Below are 15494 nucleotides of genomic sequence, written 5' to 3'. Positions count from 1 at the left end.
CAATGTTGTCACTCAATAAAAATAAACAAGAAATTCCACTGAGTCAATTCTTTTTGTTATCTTCTCCTTCTGTCATTTTAGGTGGTAGATGTTCCCGGTAGGTTTTCTCTATTATGTTTCATGTAAGGCTCCCATATTTGTTCACATATTGTAATATTATTTCTTAAATTATATGTTATTTTTTTCTAATGGAATACATTTATTCATTTCTATATATCATTGTTGTATTCTCAAGTTATCTTCTAATTTCCAGGCTGACATAATACATTTTTTTGCTACAGCTAGGGCTGCACCATCCAAATCAAGTCCAAATTCTTTGTTTTTTTATGTTACTTAGGAGGAAGATCTCTGGGTTTTTTTTGGTATATTGCTTTTTGTGATTTTATTTAATATCTGGTTTAGATTTTCCTAAAATTTTTTCACTTTCTCACATGACCAGATTGCATGAATTGTTGTTCCCATTTCCTTTTTATAGCGAAAACATCTGTCAGATACTGTTGGGTCCCATTTATTTAACTTTTGAGGTGTAATGTATAGCCTGTGTATCCAGTTAAATTGTATCATATGTAACCTCGTATTTATTGTATTTCTCATAGTTCCTGAGCATAACTTCTCCCATGTTTCATTCTTTATCTTTATGTTTAGATCTTGTTCCCATTTTTGTTTAGTTTTACCATTTGTTTCCTTGTTCTCCTTTTCTTGTAGTTTAATATACATGTTTGTTATAAATTTTTTGATTATCATTGTGTCTGTAATCACATATTCAAAATTACTTCCCTCTGGTAACCTCAGACTGCTTCCCAATTTGTCCTTCAAGTAGGATTTCAGTTGGTAGTATGCCAACACTGTATCGTGAGTTATATTATATTTATCCTTCATTTGTTCAAAGGATAATAATTTATTTCCTGAAAAGCAATTTTCTATTCTTTTGATCCCTTTTTTCTCCCATTCTCTAAAGGAAAGGTTATCTATTGTAAAATGGATTAGCTGATTTTGCGTCAGTATTAGTTTTGGTAGTTGGTAATTTGTTTTATTCCTTTCTACATGAATCTTCTTCCAAATATTGAGCAGATGATGTAATACTGGAGAATTCCTACGTTGTACCAATTTTTCATCCCATTTATATAATATATGTTCGGGTATCTTCTCCCCTATTTTATCTAGTTCTAATCTAGTCCAATCTGGCTTTTCCCTTGTTTGATAAAAATCTGATAGGTATCTTAATTGTGCGGCTCTATAATAATTTTTAAAGTTTGGCAGTTGTAAGCCTCCTTGTTTATACTATTCTGTTAATTTATCTAGTGCTATCCTCAGTTTCCCCCCTTTCCATAAAAATTTCCTTATTATTTTCTTTAACTCCTTGAAGAATTTCTCTGTCAAGTGTATTGCCAATGCCTGAAGTAGGTATTGTATCCTTGGGAAAATGTTCATTTTAATACAGTTTATCCTTCCTATTAGTGTTAGTGGTAAGTGTGTTTCCAATGCTCTAAGTCGTCCTGTAATTTTTTCATTAGTGGATAATAATTGAGTTTATATAGATGGCCGAGGTTTTTATTTATTTGTATACCTAGGTATCGTATTGCTTGCATTTGCCATCTGAATGGTGATTCTTTCTTAAATTTTGAGAAATCCGCATTATTCATTGGCATTGCTTCACTTTTATTTGCGTTAATCTTGTATCCCGACACTTCTCCATATTCCTTCAATTTCTTATATAATTCTTTTATTGATATTTCTGGTTCTGCTAAGTCATCTGCAAATAAACTGATTTTATATTCCTTGTCTTTTATTTTTATCCCTTTTATTTTATTTTCTGTTCTTATCAGTTCTGCTAGTGGTTCTATGGCTAACGCGAACAATAAGGGCGATAGTGGGCATCCCTGCCTTGTTGATCTGCTTAATTTAAATTGTTTTGATATATATCCATTTACTGTCACTTTCGCCAATGGCCCCTTATATAATGCTTTAATCCAATTACTTTGAATAAATAATTCCATTCTACTCTGTCAAAGGCCTTCTCTGCGTCTAAAGCAACCGCTACTGTTGGAGCTTTATTTCCTTCTACTGCATGAATTAAGTTAATAAATTTACAAATATTGTCTGTTGTTCGTCTTTTTTTAATAAATCCAGTTTGGTCTAGATTTACTATTTTAGGTACATAGTCGGCTAATCTGTTTGCTAATAGTTTAGCTATTATCTTACAATCTGTGTTAAGTAAAGTCTATATGACGCTGGTGCGAGTGGATCTTTCCCTGTCTTTGGTATTACTGTAATTATTGTTGTTTTGCATGAATCTGGTAAGCTTTGTGTTTTATCAATCTGGTTGATTACTTCCAGGAGGGGAGGAATTAATAAATCTTTATATGTTTTATAGCATTCTATTGAGAATCCATCCTCTCCTGGTGTTTTATTATTCGGTAGTTTTTTTATTATCTCTTGTATTTCTACTATTTCAAATGGTTCTGTTAATTTATTTTGTTCCTCTATTTGTAATTTCGGTAGTTCAATTTTAGTTAAAAATTCATCTATTTTGTCTTCTTTCCCTTCGTTTTCAGTTTGGTATAATTGTTCGTAGAATTCTCTGAAGTTTTCATTAATCTCCGTTGGATTATATGTGATTTGTTTGTCTTTTTTCCTTGATGCCAATACCATTCTCTTAGTTTGTTCTGTCTTAAGCTGCCATGCTAGAATTTTGTGCGTTTTTTCTCCTAGTTCATAATATTTCTGTTTTATCTTCATTATGTTCTTCTCCACCTTATATGTTTGTAGTGTTTCATATTTTATTTTTTTATCTGCCAATTCTCTTCTTTTAGTTGTGTCTTCCTTCATTGCTAATTCTTTTTCTATATTTGCTATTTCCCTTTCCAACTGCTCTTTTTCCTGATTGTAGTCCTTCTTCATCTTGGTTACATAACTTATTATTTGCCCTCTGATGAACGCTTTCATTGCGTCCCATAGTATAAACTTATCTTTCACTGATTCCGCATTTATTTCAAAGTACATTTTAATTTGTCTTTCAATTAATTCTCTAAAATCCTGCCTTTTAAGTAGCATGGAGTTTAATCTCCATCTATACATTCTTGGAGGGATGTCCTCTAACTCTATTGTCAATATCAGGGGTGAGTGGTCCGATAATATTCTAGCTTTATATTTTGTTTTCCTAACTCTGTCTTGCATGCGAGGTGATAACAGGAATAAGTCTATTCTTGAGTATGTTTTACGTCTACCCGAATAATATGAATATTCCTTTTCCTTTGGGTGTTGTTTCCTCCATATATCCAAAAGTTGCATTTCTTGCATCGATTTAATTATAAATTTGGTTACTTTGTTCTTTCTGTTAACTTTTTTCCCAGTTTTATCCATGTTTGAATCCAAATTAAGGTTGAAATCCCCTCCTATTAGTATGTTCTCTTGCGTGTCTGCTATCTTCAAAAAAATATCTTGCATAAATTTTTGATCTTCTTCGTTAGGTGAATATACATTGAGTAAATTCCAAAGCTCCGAATATATCTGACATTTTATCATTACATATCTCCCTGCTGGATCTATAAGTTCCTCTTCTATTTTAATTGGTACATTTTTACTGATTAATATAGTTACTCCTCTAGCTTTTGAATTATATGACGCTGCTGTTACATGTCCTATCCAATCTCTCTTTAATTTCTTGTGCTCCACTTCAGTTAAGTGTGTTTCTTGCACGAATGCTATATCAATTTTTTCTTTTTTCAGTAAATTTAGCAGTTTCTTCCTTTTGATTTGGTTATGTATTCCGTTAATATTTAAAGTCATATAGTTCAACATAGCCATTTCATACTTTGTTTATCTTTCCTTTCCGTTTCCTCATCATCACCTTTCCTTATCCATTTCTGCTTTCTTTTTTTGAACACTTTATAAGACAACATTTCTAAAACATCAAACATTTCCCTTATTCTCCTATCTAAAATTTCTTTAACCCCACTATCCCCTCCCCTTCCTGAGTTGCCCTTTATCCCTTGTCGGGCAACCACATCTCCCCTTTCCATTGGGATTTGCGAATTCACTCGCAAGCGTCAACTGATTTCGCAGTGACCGTAACTCAGCCCCCCCAGAAAAGATTTTAATTTTCATATACAACAAAGGTCACTCTCTTAATTCCCTCCTTACTTCCTCTCTTCCCTTTCTTTCCCTTATTAATTCTTATCTATACTCTATATATTTTCTTTTAAATACGCATACACTCATGTACACACATATATACATACATAACCCATATACACACATACATATAGTTCGTGGTCATTTCTGTTCTCGTTACATGTCTTCATCTCTCTGTCTGTTTTGTAGTTGTTCTGCAAATTTTTGTGCTTCCTCCGGATCCGAGAATAGTCTGTTTTGCTGCCCTGGAATAACTATTTTAAGTACCACTGGGTACTTTAGCATAAATTTATATCCTTGTTTCCATAGGATCGCTTTTGCTGTATTAAACTCCTTCCTCTTCTTCAGGAGTTCAAAACTTATATCTGGATAGAAAAAATTTTTTTGACCTTTGTATTCCAGTGGCTTTTTGTTTTCTCTTATTTTCTTCATTGCTTTCTCCAATATATTTTCTCTTGTTGTATATCTTAGGAATTTTACTAAAATGGATCTTGGTTTTTGTTGTGGTTGTGGTTTAGGGGCTAATGTTCTATGTGCCCTCTCTATTTCCATTTCTTCCTGTAATTCTGGTCTTCCTAGGACCCTAGGGATTCAATCTTTTATAAATTCTCTCATATTCTTGCCTTCTTCATCTTCCTTAAGGCCCACTATCTTTATATTATTTCTTCCATTATAATTTTCCATTATATCTATCTTCTGAGCTAACCGCTCTTGTGTCTCTTTTACCTTTTTTATTAGATTCTTCTAATTTCTTTTTTAAGTCCTCTACTTCCATTTCTATGGCTGTTTTTCATTCTTCCACCTTGTCCACTCTTTTTCCTATATCTGACATGACCATCTCTAATCTATTCATTTTTTCTTCTGTACTTTTAATTCTTCTTTTTATTTCACTAAATTCTTGTGATTGCCATTCTTTTACTGATTCCATATATTCTTTAAAAAAAATATATCCATTGTCTTGCCCTTCCCTTCTTCTTCCATTTCTCTCTGTTCTTCTTCTTCTTCCTCTGGATTGGTCATCTGTTGTTTCCTTGATTTCTTTTTACTCTCTTCTTTCTTGTTCTCGTTGTTTTCTATGTTCTCTTCTTGTTGTTGTGCTGTGGTTGTCATTCTCAGCTGTGAAGATCGACTCCTCAGCTGGTCCCCCCTCCCGTCATTTTTTTTTGTATTGCGCATCGTGTATGCGCGACTCTTCGCGCATGCGCGGTTGCGCACTTTTGCTTGGCTCCGCGAGCCATTTTTGTAGTCCCGAGCTCGGGACTTCGACTGACCTGAGGGAGCGGGCTTCTCTCTCCACAGCGGGCCTTCTCGGACAGGTAAGGCCTTCACCTTCTTCTTCCGATGTCTTTTCTTCTTCTCTTCTTCCCGTTGCTTTAGACTTTTCTTTCTTCGCTGCCATTTTCTTCCCACCTTTACTTTCACTTTATTTTAATTTTCGTGTTTGTGCCTTTGTGTTTTCTCTGTTTTTTTTAAACTTTTCCGGAGAGGGGTGGAGTTCCCCGACCGGCCACTACTCCATCACGTGACTCCTCCACTCTCTTTCTTTTTGATGATGTTCCAAACAGTTTATTTTGATAATTCTAAGATTTTGGTGACCACTTTTCCTGTATTATTCTTGTTTTTCAGCCTCATAATGGCTTCCTTGACTTTCAAGTTAAGTTCTTTGTCATCTGATTGTACCAGTACAACCAGATGAAATAGTGATCTCTAGACCCTGGTACAAAACATGCAGGCAGACATGACATAACCCACAAACAGACAAACAATACATATGCAGGGAAAGTCTTTTATCTAAACAAATAAATAAATAAACATTGTTTTGTACAAATGAGAGTCTCAGATGGTCAGTGTGAGCAGTTCCTTTGGTCATTCAACATTCTCATTGCCTGTGGGAAGAAGCTGTTCCTCAGCCTGCTCGTGTTGGCTAATACTCCCATCTTCCCTGACAGCTGAAAGATGTTGTGTGCAGGGTGGAAGGGATCCTCGATGATTTTGTGCAGTCTCTTCATTAGCATTTCTCTGGTTCTTATATTTAAAAATGGCACTTCAGACTCCAAAGATTATCAAAAGGTTAAAAGCACGCCTATCTCTCTTATACCTGCACCAATGAAACCATTAAACATACCTGAATGTCCCAAACATTATAACGCCCTGAAATGGGGGAACTATGTATAAAAAATGCTGTAATTTCTAAGTGGTCAAACCAAAATATATACAAATAACCCTTAAATAAAATCTGTAATGTACACTTCAACATGTGAATTGTTTGATTATATATTTAAAACTGTGGAGCACAGGGGGAAATAAATGAAAAAATGAATCTTTGTTCCAAATATTATGGAGGGCACTGTATGATCATATATCAATTTTACTTAACAGAGGATAAATGATAGCAAACAGAAAAAATTATTCTTCCTGCTCTTCTTTGAAAACTACAATGGAATTTTTTTACTGCCATATGAGGTGGCACTTTTCACCTTGCATCTGATTTAAAAGTCAGTACCATCAACTGTTCAGCACTCGAATGCCACATTGACTTGCTCGTACTATATGGGCCAAACATCAGCAAATGGGACTAGCTTGGGCAGACAACTTGATCAACGTGCACGCGAGGTCAAGGGTCCTATCAGCATGCTATAAATCTCTGTGACATTTCTAAAATGGGAGTATAGCTCATATTGTTCAGGGTGATTCATAATTGATAATGAGTTTATTGTCATATGCATAATTACAATGTACACATGAACTGAAGTTCGTACTTGCTGCAGCCAAACAGGTACAGTACTTTGTTTAAAAAATACCCAACTCCAATAGCACATATTAAATTACTGTTTCAAATGAGAAAATAAATATCAAGAAAGAGTTCTAGTAATTGAGCAGGTTAAGATATGAAGAATATAGTTAAAATTGAGAAGAAATTATGGATCAGTTTGATAGGTTAGATATGTACATCATGTTTCTCTCTTTGGTAAAGATTAAAATAAAGATCTATAGATATGCCTCACAAATTTCAATGTGAAATACAAAAGGAATGCCTTTAGCTAGAAAGCAATAGAACTTGACAGCATATGCAGTGGCTGAGGTAAATAGGAGAAAATATCCAAGAGCCATTCCTCAGATTGTATTGTGGTCAACAATGAAGGGACAATGCCCATACTCTACAGAGCAACAGCTATGATGGAATGATGAGCCCCATACACATTATTTTAGCATAAAACTGCAACATGTTTTTGAGGCATAGTTAAAATTCTTTTAACTTGGCAATAATTACAACTGCGCTGAAGAAATCCAGCAGGTCACACAACATCCATAGGAAGCAAGTGTAACCAAAGTTTTGGACCTGACGAAGGGTCCAAATACACAATGTTGGTTACCCTTTGCTTCTGATGGATGCTGTGTGATCTGTTGAGTAAAACCAGCTCAATGATGCATCTGCAGACTTTCTTGTTTGAATCTAATCACAAAATATACTCACCAGCCTGGTAGATTGAAATCAGGTTATCTGCTGTTAAAAGTGCCAAATCATTGCTCCTTTGTGGATCCGAGGAGAACATAATCTGATTAACTGGACAGGGTAGTTGCAAATGATAGGCGCACATTGGTGGAGGAACTACCATCTGGCGAAAAGGGGTCACGTGTACTTTGTCTGCCATTGACAAGAAAACAAACAGTACTCAATGCAAAAATAATTAAAAGTATATTTTAAAACATGGTTGAACAGAAAATTAATTTCAAATTTGAAGCAAAAATTAATATGAAAATAAAAAAATGCTGGAATAATTCAGATCACACGAAACCTGTAGAGTGATAAAAAGAATTAATTTTTCAGATCAATAATCTTTCATTAAAACTAGGAAAAATGAAAAAAAAATTGCAGAGAATATCTGGCTGGGGATGAATAACAAATGTGGTAGTGAAAGCGGGAAAAAGGTGACAGCAAAGATGTTTATGGGGGAGGTCTATAAAAGAGGTGGAAAATTAATGTGCATTCTGAAAATGCGATATATGAAATCATTGAATTCACTGTTGAGTCTGCAAGATGCAATATATCGAATCAGCAGATGAGATGCTGTTCTTTAGGTTATGGCTCTCGAGAACATCATAGAAGACTAAGATAGAAGTATCAGGGATAGATTAGGATGAAGAATTCAAGTGATAGGTAACTCAAAACTTGGGATCAACTCAGCAGTCAGGATACCACATCTTGATCATTGATTGAAATATAACTTGCAAGATGGTCAAATCTCTGTCCCATCTAAAGCAATATTCAGTCTTGAGTGTGGAGGGTGGAATGGGGGTGTAGGGCAGGAAAAGGAGGAAACAAAAGAAGTCAGATCATAGAAGTTAGAGACAGTGCTGACAATATTCTCAGAAGAATATGAAGCATAGCATGTCCTGCTAGCTTAATGTCTACTGTATTAATTGATGTAACTTCAGTTTTGCTTGAGACTCAGCTTTTGAACTCTATGACGATTGTGTCCACGTAAATTAGGCTTTATGCTATTATACTTGCCATGGTCCAGATAGTTTTAATTTCCCTTGCAATCTTTTTACTGGTGAGCAAAGGGAAGGAGAAAACTTGCCAATATTGCACTGTTTCTTGGTCAAATTACTGGAGAGGAAATCTGAAGATGATGGAAATTTCCCCCCATCCCACCAAAATAGAAAATATTGGGAGTGCTCAGCAAGTCAAACATATTGTGATAAACCACTGTTATGCTATGATTGGTTGCTGCCACTGGATACGCCTCCCGAGACCGATCCTAACCATAGCCAATCAGTCAATGTTTGATGGTGTTAGGTCTGCTTTGTTCATGAATGAGTGAGACAAACACCAGACTGAGTCGAAATCAGGGTTCTTTGTTCTTTATTACCGGATTGTAACACTTGCAACTAACAATGTTAGTCGGAGAATGCATTCTGCCGTTATCAGCAAAATGGTGATTTTTTATACCCTTGGATACGTGCTTAGAACATCATCATATCATTACTTGTCCAATGACTAAAACTGTTGCTATCCTTTCCCTGCTAGCTTCCTGCCTCTCAATCCATCAATGTCTCTCTTATCTTGTAAGTACAAGGATGCATTCACATCTTGTTACAGCCCTGCACAGGGTAACTCCTTACACATTCCCATCTCATGATGTTTTACCTTACAATGGTTGTTCCAGTCTATAGTTAATAAAAGCCTGATAGTTTCACAACTCCAGTCTTTTGTGATTATTGATGATGCATCAATTTTATTAACTATATATTTCAAAAGAGGCATGAAACAGTACCTGAAACCGGAGAAGCTCAACATTGACCCTTGATCGCCGGATGCCCTGAACACATTCGAACTCTGACTACGTTGTTTTGAAGACTTCTTGGTGGTGGCTGCAGAAGTTATCATCACAGATACCAACCAACTGAGATTACTCTTCTTGTCAGTTGGGCCCCAAGTATACCTAATGATCAGTGACACCAGCTTGTATCTGGTGGCTATGGAGATCCTGAAGGCCCAGTATCGTGAGAAAGTAAATGAGGTCTATGCCAGGCAGTTCCTGGCCACCAGAAAGCAGTGACCCAGGGAATCAAGCGCTGAGTATTTGTTGACCCTCCAGAGCCTATGCAGAACATGTGACTGTAAGACTGTGATGGCCGCCCAGAACACTGAGGTCCTCATCCGGGATGCTTACGTGGCCGGTATCCCCTCCTGGGACATAAGAGAATGAATCTTATTTAAAGGGTGAAAAACTACAGCATGCTGTTGTGCAGAGGGACTTGGTAGTGCTTGTGCATGAATCGCAAAAAGTTAGGTTGCAGGTGCAGCAGGTTATTAAGAAGGCAAATGTAATGTTGGCCTTCATCGCTAGAAGAATTGAATTCAGGAGTAGGGAGGTAATGTTACAACTGTATAAGGTACTGATGAGACTGCACCTGGAGTACTGTGTCCAGTTCTGGTCTCCATATTTGAGGAAGGATATACTGGCTTTGGAGACGGTCCAGAGGAGGTTTACTAGGTTGATCCCTGGGATGAAGGGGTTGACTTATGATGAAAGATTAAATCATCTAGGATTGTATTCGCTCGAGTTCAGAAGAATGAGAGGAGATCTTATAGAAACATATAGGATTATGAAGGGTATGGATAGGATAGATGTAGGAAGGTTTTTTGAGCTGGCTGGGGAAACTAAAACGAGAGGACACAGTCTCAAGATTCGGGGGAGTAGATTTAGGACAGAGATGAGGAAAAACAGTTTTTCCCAAAGAGTAGTGAATGTTTGGAATTCTCTAACCAGGGAAGTGGTTGAGGCTGCCACATTAAACATATTTAAAATTCGGTTAGATAAATTTTTACATGATAGAGGAATTAGGGGATATGGGGAGAAGGCAGGTAGGTGGAGTTAGGTCATAAATTAGATCAGCCATGATCGTATTGAATGGCGGAGCAGGCTTGATGGGCCATTTTTGGCCTACTCCTGATCCTACTTCCTAGGTTCCTATGTTCCTATCCTGGAACAAAAGGTACTTGACCTACAGAGGGTGGTTGAGCTGACAGAGACTCAAGGTGGCCCTCCAAAATTCAGATGATTACTCAGCCGCCACTTGGTCGCCGCTATCCTGGGATCGGAGATCATCCCGCGCCATGAGCGACTGGTCGCCCACACTTTCTCACTCCTCTCGTGACCTGACCTCAGTTGCCATTGCAGGTGATCTCCCCAATTGCTACTTATGCGGGCAGGGTGAGTACCTGAGGAAACACTGCCCTGCCAAGGATGTGTTAGGCGCTAGGTGCAGAAAAAAGGGACATTATGCCAAAGTTTGCCAGTCCAGACTATCTGTGAAACCTAGCAATGCTACATGCAGACAGTCGTTACTCTGGACAGCGTGATTAGTGCCATCTCCTCTTCAAACCTGGGACGCCACGTGCGAGTCATGGCGGCTGCCATTTAAGACTGCACGGCAAATGCCATCTTCCCAGGCATGTGACACCATGAGGGAACAATGAGGGCAGTCATCTTGGGATCAAGCGCAATCACCTCGGGATCGTGAGCATCCATCGGACTCAGACAGCAAGTCTATACTGGCCTTCACCATCACCCTGAACCAAGAGGCATCACATGAACTTGCCAGGTCCATGATGGATGTCCAGGTAAACTAGGTAAAGCATTACTTATTGCTTAATTCAATAATGGGAGCACCGTAAGTTTTATCCACCCCGATACTGCTAAGCACCTATCCCTTAAAGTACGACATGCTAAACACAAGATATCAATTGCATTCAAATCACACACGGCAGCCATCCATAGGTCTTGCGTAGTTGACTCTGACCATTGGAGGCATAGTTTATAAACATTTCAGGCTACTCATCATGCCATAACTCTGTGACCCCTTGCTATTGGGGCTGGATTTCCAGTGCCAACTTCAGAAAGTGACATTGCAATTTGTTGGGCCCCATCCTTCCCTTACAATTTGCAATGAACAATTCACAGACAGCCCTTCGCGTGCGACCTGTGGCCTCTCAACCCTCAAAGTCGAACCCCCCCCCCCCCCCCCACACTGTTCACCAACCTCACCCCCAACTGCAAGCCAGTGGCCACCAGGAGTAGAGGGTTCTGTGCAGCAGTCAAGATGTTCATTAAGTCAGAGGTTCAGCGCTTGTTGGGTGAGTGCATCATCGAGGCCAGCAATAGCCCCTGAAGGGCCCAGGTGGTTGTGGCCAAGAACGGGGAAATGAATAGAATGGTCATAGACTACAGCCAGACCATCAACTGATGCATGCAGCTCGGCATATACCCCCTTTCCCTGCATATCCAATATGATCAAACAGATCGCACAATATCGGGTATTCTCCACAACTGACCTGAAGTCAGCATATCACCAACTCTTGATCCACCCAGAGGACCACCAGTATATCGCATTCAAGGTGGATGGCTGCCTCTACCACTTCCTCCGGGTCCCTTTCAGCATCATAAATGGGGTCTCTGTCTTCCAGTGGGAGATGGACCGCGTGGTGGACCACTATAATGTGCAGGTCACCTTCCCATACCTAAATAATGTAACTATCTGCAGCCACAACCTGCAAGATCGTAATGCCTGAAATTCCTGAACCTTACTTATAACGAGGAGAGCACAACTAACCATCCTCGACTGCGTGACCAAAAATAGCATCATTAGCCCTGACCCTGACTGCATGCATCCATTGCTGGAGCTATCTCTCCCACATACCCTCGAAGCACTGAAGAGATGCCTCTGGTTCTTATCATATTATGCTCAACGGGTCCTCAACTGTACAGACAAGATTTGCTCATTGGTCAAAGCCACCACGTTTCCCCTGCCGGTAGAAACCCAGCTGCATTTGACCATATCAAAAATGACATCGCCAAGGCAACCATGCATGCCATAGACAAGTCCACACCTTGCTCTGGCCACCACACTTAACCACGCGGGCAGACCCATTGCTTTCTTCTCACGCACCTTCCAGGGCCCTGAAATCTACCACTTCTCCGTCGAGAAGGAGGCCCAGGCCATCGTGGAGGCAGAATGCCACTGGAGGCACTTCCTCGCTGGAAAACAATTTACTCTCCTCAGGGACCAGAGAGTGGTAACATTCATATTTAATAATAAGCAAAGGGGAAAAATCAAGAATGATAAGATCCTCAGGTGAAGAATTGAACTGTCCACTTACAACTATGACATCCTCTACCAGCCTGGCAAACTTAATGAGCCCCCGGACGTTTTATCCCGTGAAACCTGTGCCAGTGTCCAAATGGACAGACTGCAATCTCTCCATAATAACCTTTGTCACCCCGGAGTAACTAGGTTTTTCCATTTTATTAAAGCTCGGAACCTATCATACTCCGTTGAAGAAGTCCAGACAATGACTACTTCCTTACTTCATTGACAAATATTTGCTTCCCTTTCGCCATCCCCATGCCCGGACATGGCCATGGCCAGAATTATCAAGGCTCTCCCAAATATCTTCATACTCTTTGGGTACCCTGGCTTCATCCACAGTGACTGGGGAACTTCATTCATGAGTGATGACCTGCAGAAGTATCTGCTGGCCAGGGCATCGCCACAAGCAGGACCAACAGCTACAACCCTATGGGAAATGGGCAAGTGGAAAGGGAGAATGCCACGGTTTGAAAAACCATTCTCCTGGCACTGAGGTCATGGGGCTTTTCCATCTCCCAATGGCAAGAAGTCCTCCCAGATGCATTCCACTCCGTCCACTCACTTTTATGTACGGCCACCAACAACATGCCTTATGATGTTTGTTTTCCCAAGGAAGTCTGTGTCAGAGATTAAACTGCCCGTCTTGCTTACCTCTCCAGGACTGGTCCCGCTTCAGAAGCACACCAGGCAATCTAAGACTGACCCACTGATTGAAAGGGTTTGCCTCCTCCACACTAACCCCCAATATGTCTACATTGTCTTCCCTGACAGGCACGAGGACACAGTCTCAATCCAGGATCTAGCATAATCGAGCTCCTTCCCGACCACCATTGACCACCGACAGACACTTCCCCTAACTTCTACCACAGGGGTCCCTGAGCATGCAGCTGACCACTCTCCAACACTTGCCACTGTTGTCACCAATAATGCACCAACACCACACTCTCTTAACCCCTCAACAAACTGTAACCAGTGATGACAGGCCAACCCCACAATCTGCTCAGGAACCATTACCACATCATTTACTGCAGCAGAGGAGATCCCCCTGACAGGCTTAATCTGGAAAATGTATGTATGTATATATTTTTTTCATCTTTTTTTTCTCAACCTGCAGGGCTCTTCTTAAAAAAGAGGGGTGAATATGGTAAACCACTGTTATGCTATGATTGGCTGCTGCTGGCTGGATACGCCTCCCATGACCAATCCTACCCATAACTCCTTCCATACTCCCCATTCCACTCTGCCTCAATCAGTCAATGAGGTTGATGGCTGTTCCAGTCTATAGTTAATAAAAGCCAGTCTTCTGTGATTATTGATGGTGCATCACATATCAAGTGGCAATATAAACAGTTACATTTCTGGTCAAGGACCTTTCATCAGAACTGGCAAGTGAAAAAACAATTATGTTTTAAATTGCAGAGAAGGAGAAAATAGAGAGAACAAAGGGTAAGTCTGTGAAAAGGTGCAGAACAGAACTGTTTCGGCAACAATTATTATTTAAAACCAGAATAGAAACAGAAACAAATTGAATGGTACATTCACATCTGTGCAGAGAAGCGAGATGATTACTTGTGGGAACTGCAAGATATCCAGATGAGAGATGAGGGGTACACCTGAACTAACACAGGTCACCATTGGCAAAATGCAGGAGGCAAAAGACAAGAGTGGAAGTGGAACAGATAATTACAGATGGATGACTGGAAGTTCAGGATTTCTCTGCAGATTTAATGGTGATTTTCCATAATATGATCACCCAATCTCTTATGTTTTTTCACATGCAGTAAATGCCAAATCATGAGAACTGAACGTAATATATTAAATTGAAAGATCTGCAAATGAATTGCTGCCTCAAGTGCAAGGACTGTTTATGAACCCAGATGGTAAGAGACAAAAGAATAGGTGCTGCATCTCCTGAGGTCGCATGGAAAGGTGTTGTGAGGAGGAGTGGGTGGTGGAACAATGGACCAGGCAGTCAGAGGGAATGGGCCCTTCAGAATGTTGAAAGGGGAGCAGGAAGGCATGTTCAGTGGTGGAATTCTGTAGAAGCCAACAGAAAATGTGCAAGATAATATGCTAATTGTACAGATTGATGCAGTGGAAGGTCAGGAAAATGGGAACACTATCCTTGCTCTGATTGGGAAGAACAGACAAAATTGCTGAAGGAATTCAGTGGGACAAGGCAGCATTCATGGAAGGCAAAAGACAGTCAATGTTTCAGGCCAAAACCCTTCATTTACTGAAATGTCAATGTTGGAAAGAGGAAGCCACTGTAAAAGTTTAAAAAAAAGATATCTTAAAAGGCGTGGGTGCAGAAAGACACCACTTCCCACCCTGCTTTCTGCAAGCATTACATTCTCTCCATCTCCTTCACATCTAGCCTGATGATGAGACTTCTCAGCATTTTCTGTTTTTGCTAGCAGCAATTGGTGCCTTTCCAGAGATCACAACACTTTCATCTAAACTTAAGAGTAAAACTGGAAAAATCTTATTAAAATAATAAGGGTAACTAATGAGTGGGAATGAAAGTAATGTAGTAGCCTGTTATCATTTGAAAACTTGATCTGAAAGTAGGGGAAAAATCTGATTAAATAATAGCGTACAAAAGCAGATGAATAATAATTGCATGCCTTCAAGGAAAGTGGGACTAACTGGAGAGTTTTTAATGGATAAATGCCTTTGACTTGTACTTTGCAGGGAGGAAA

The 15494-nt window shown here is 39.3% G+C and overlaps 1 protein-coding gene across 7 annotated transcripts in view; it reads right to left on the bottom strand.

Moving 5' to 3' along the window:
• elp1 (elongator acetyltransferase complex subunit 1) overlaps window positions 1–15494 on the bottom strand; it is a 130773-nt gene that overhangs the window by 50876 nt on the left and 64403 nt on the right. For all 7 annotated transcript variants that reach the window (XM_069922706.1, XM_069922704.1, XM_069922719.1 and 4 more), the window contains one exon: window positions 7610–7780. In XM_069922706.1, coding sequence (XP_069778807.1) covers window positions 7610–7780 — 171 coding nt within the window. The remainder of the gene's footprint in view (window positions 1–7609; window positions 7781–15494) is intronic.

Source organism: Narcine bancroftii, chromosome 1 (genome assembly GCF_036971445.1).
Source record: "Narcine bancroftii isolate sNarBan1 chromosome 1, sNarBan1.hap1, whole genome shotgun sequence".
NCBI lineage: Eukaryota > Metazoa > Chordata > Chondrichthyes > Torpediniformes > Narcinidae > Narcine > Narcine bancroftii.
The sequence above is the reverse complement of the archived record's forward strand: the minus strand, read 5'-3'. Positions and strand labels throughout refer to the sequence as shown.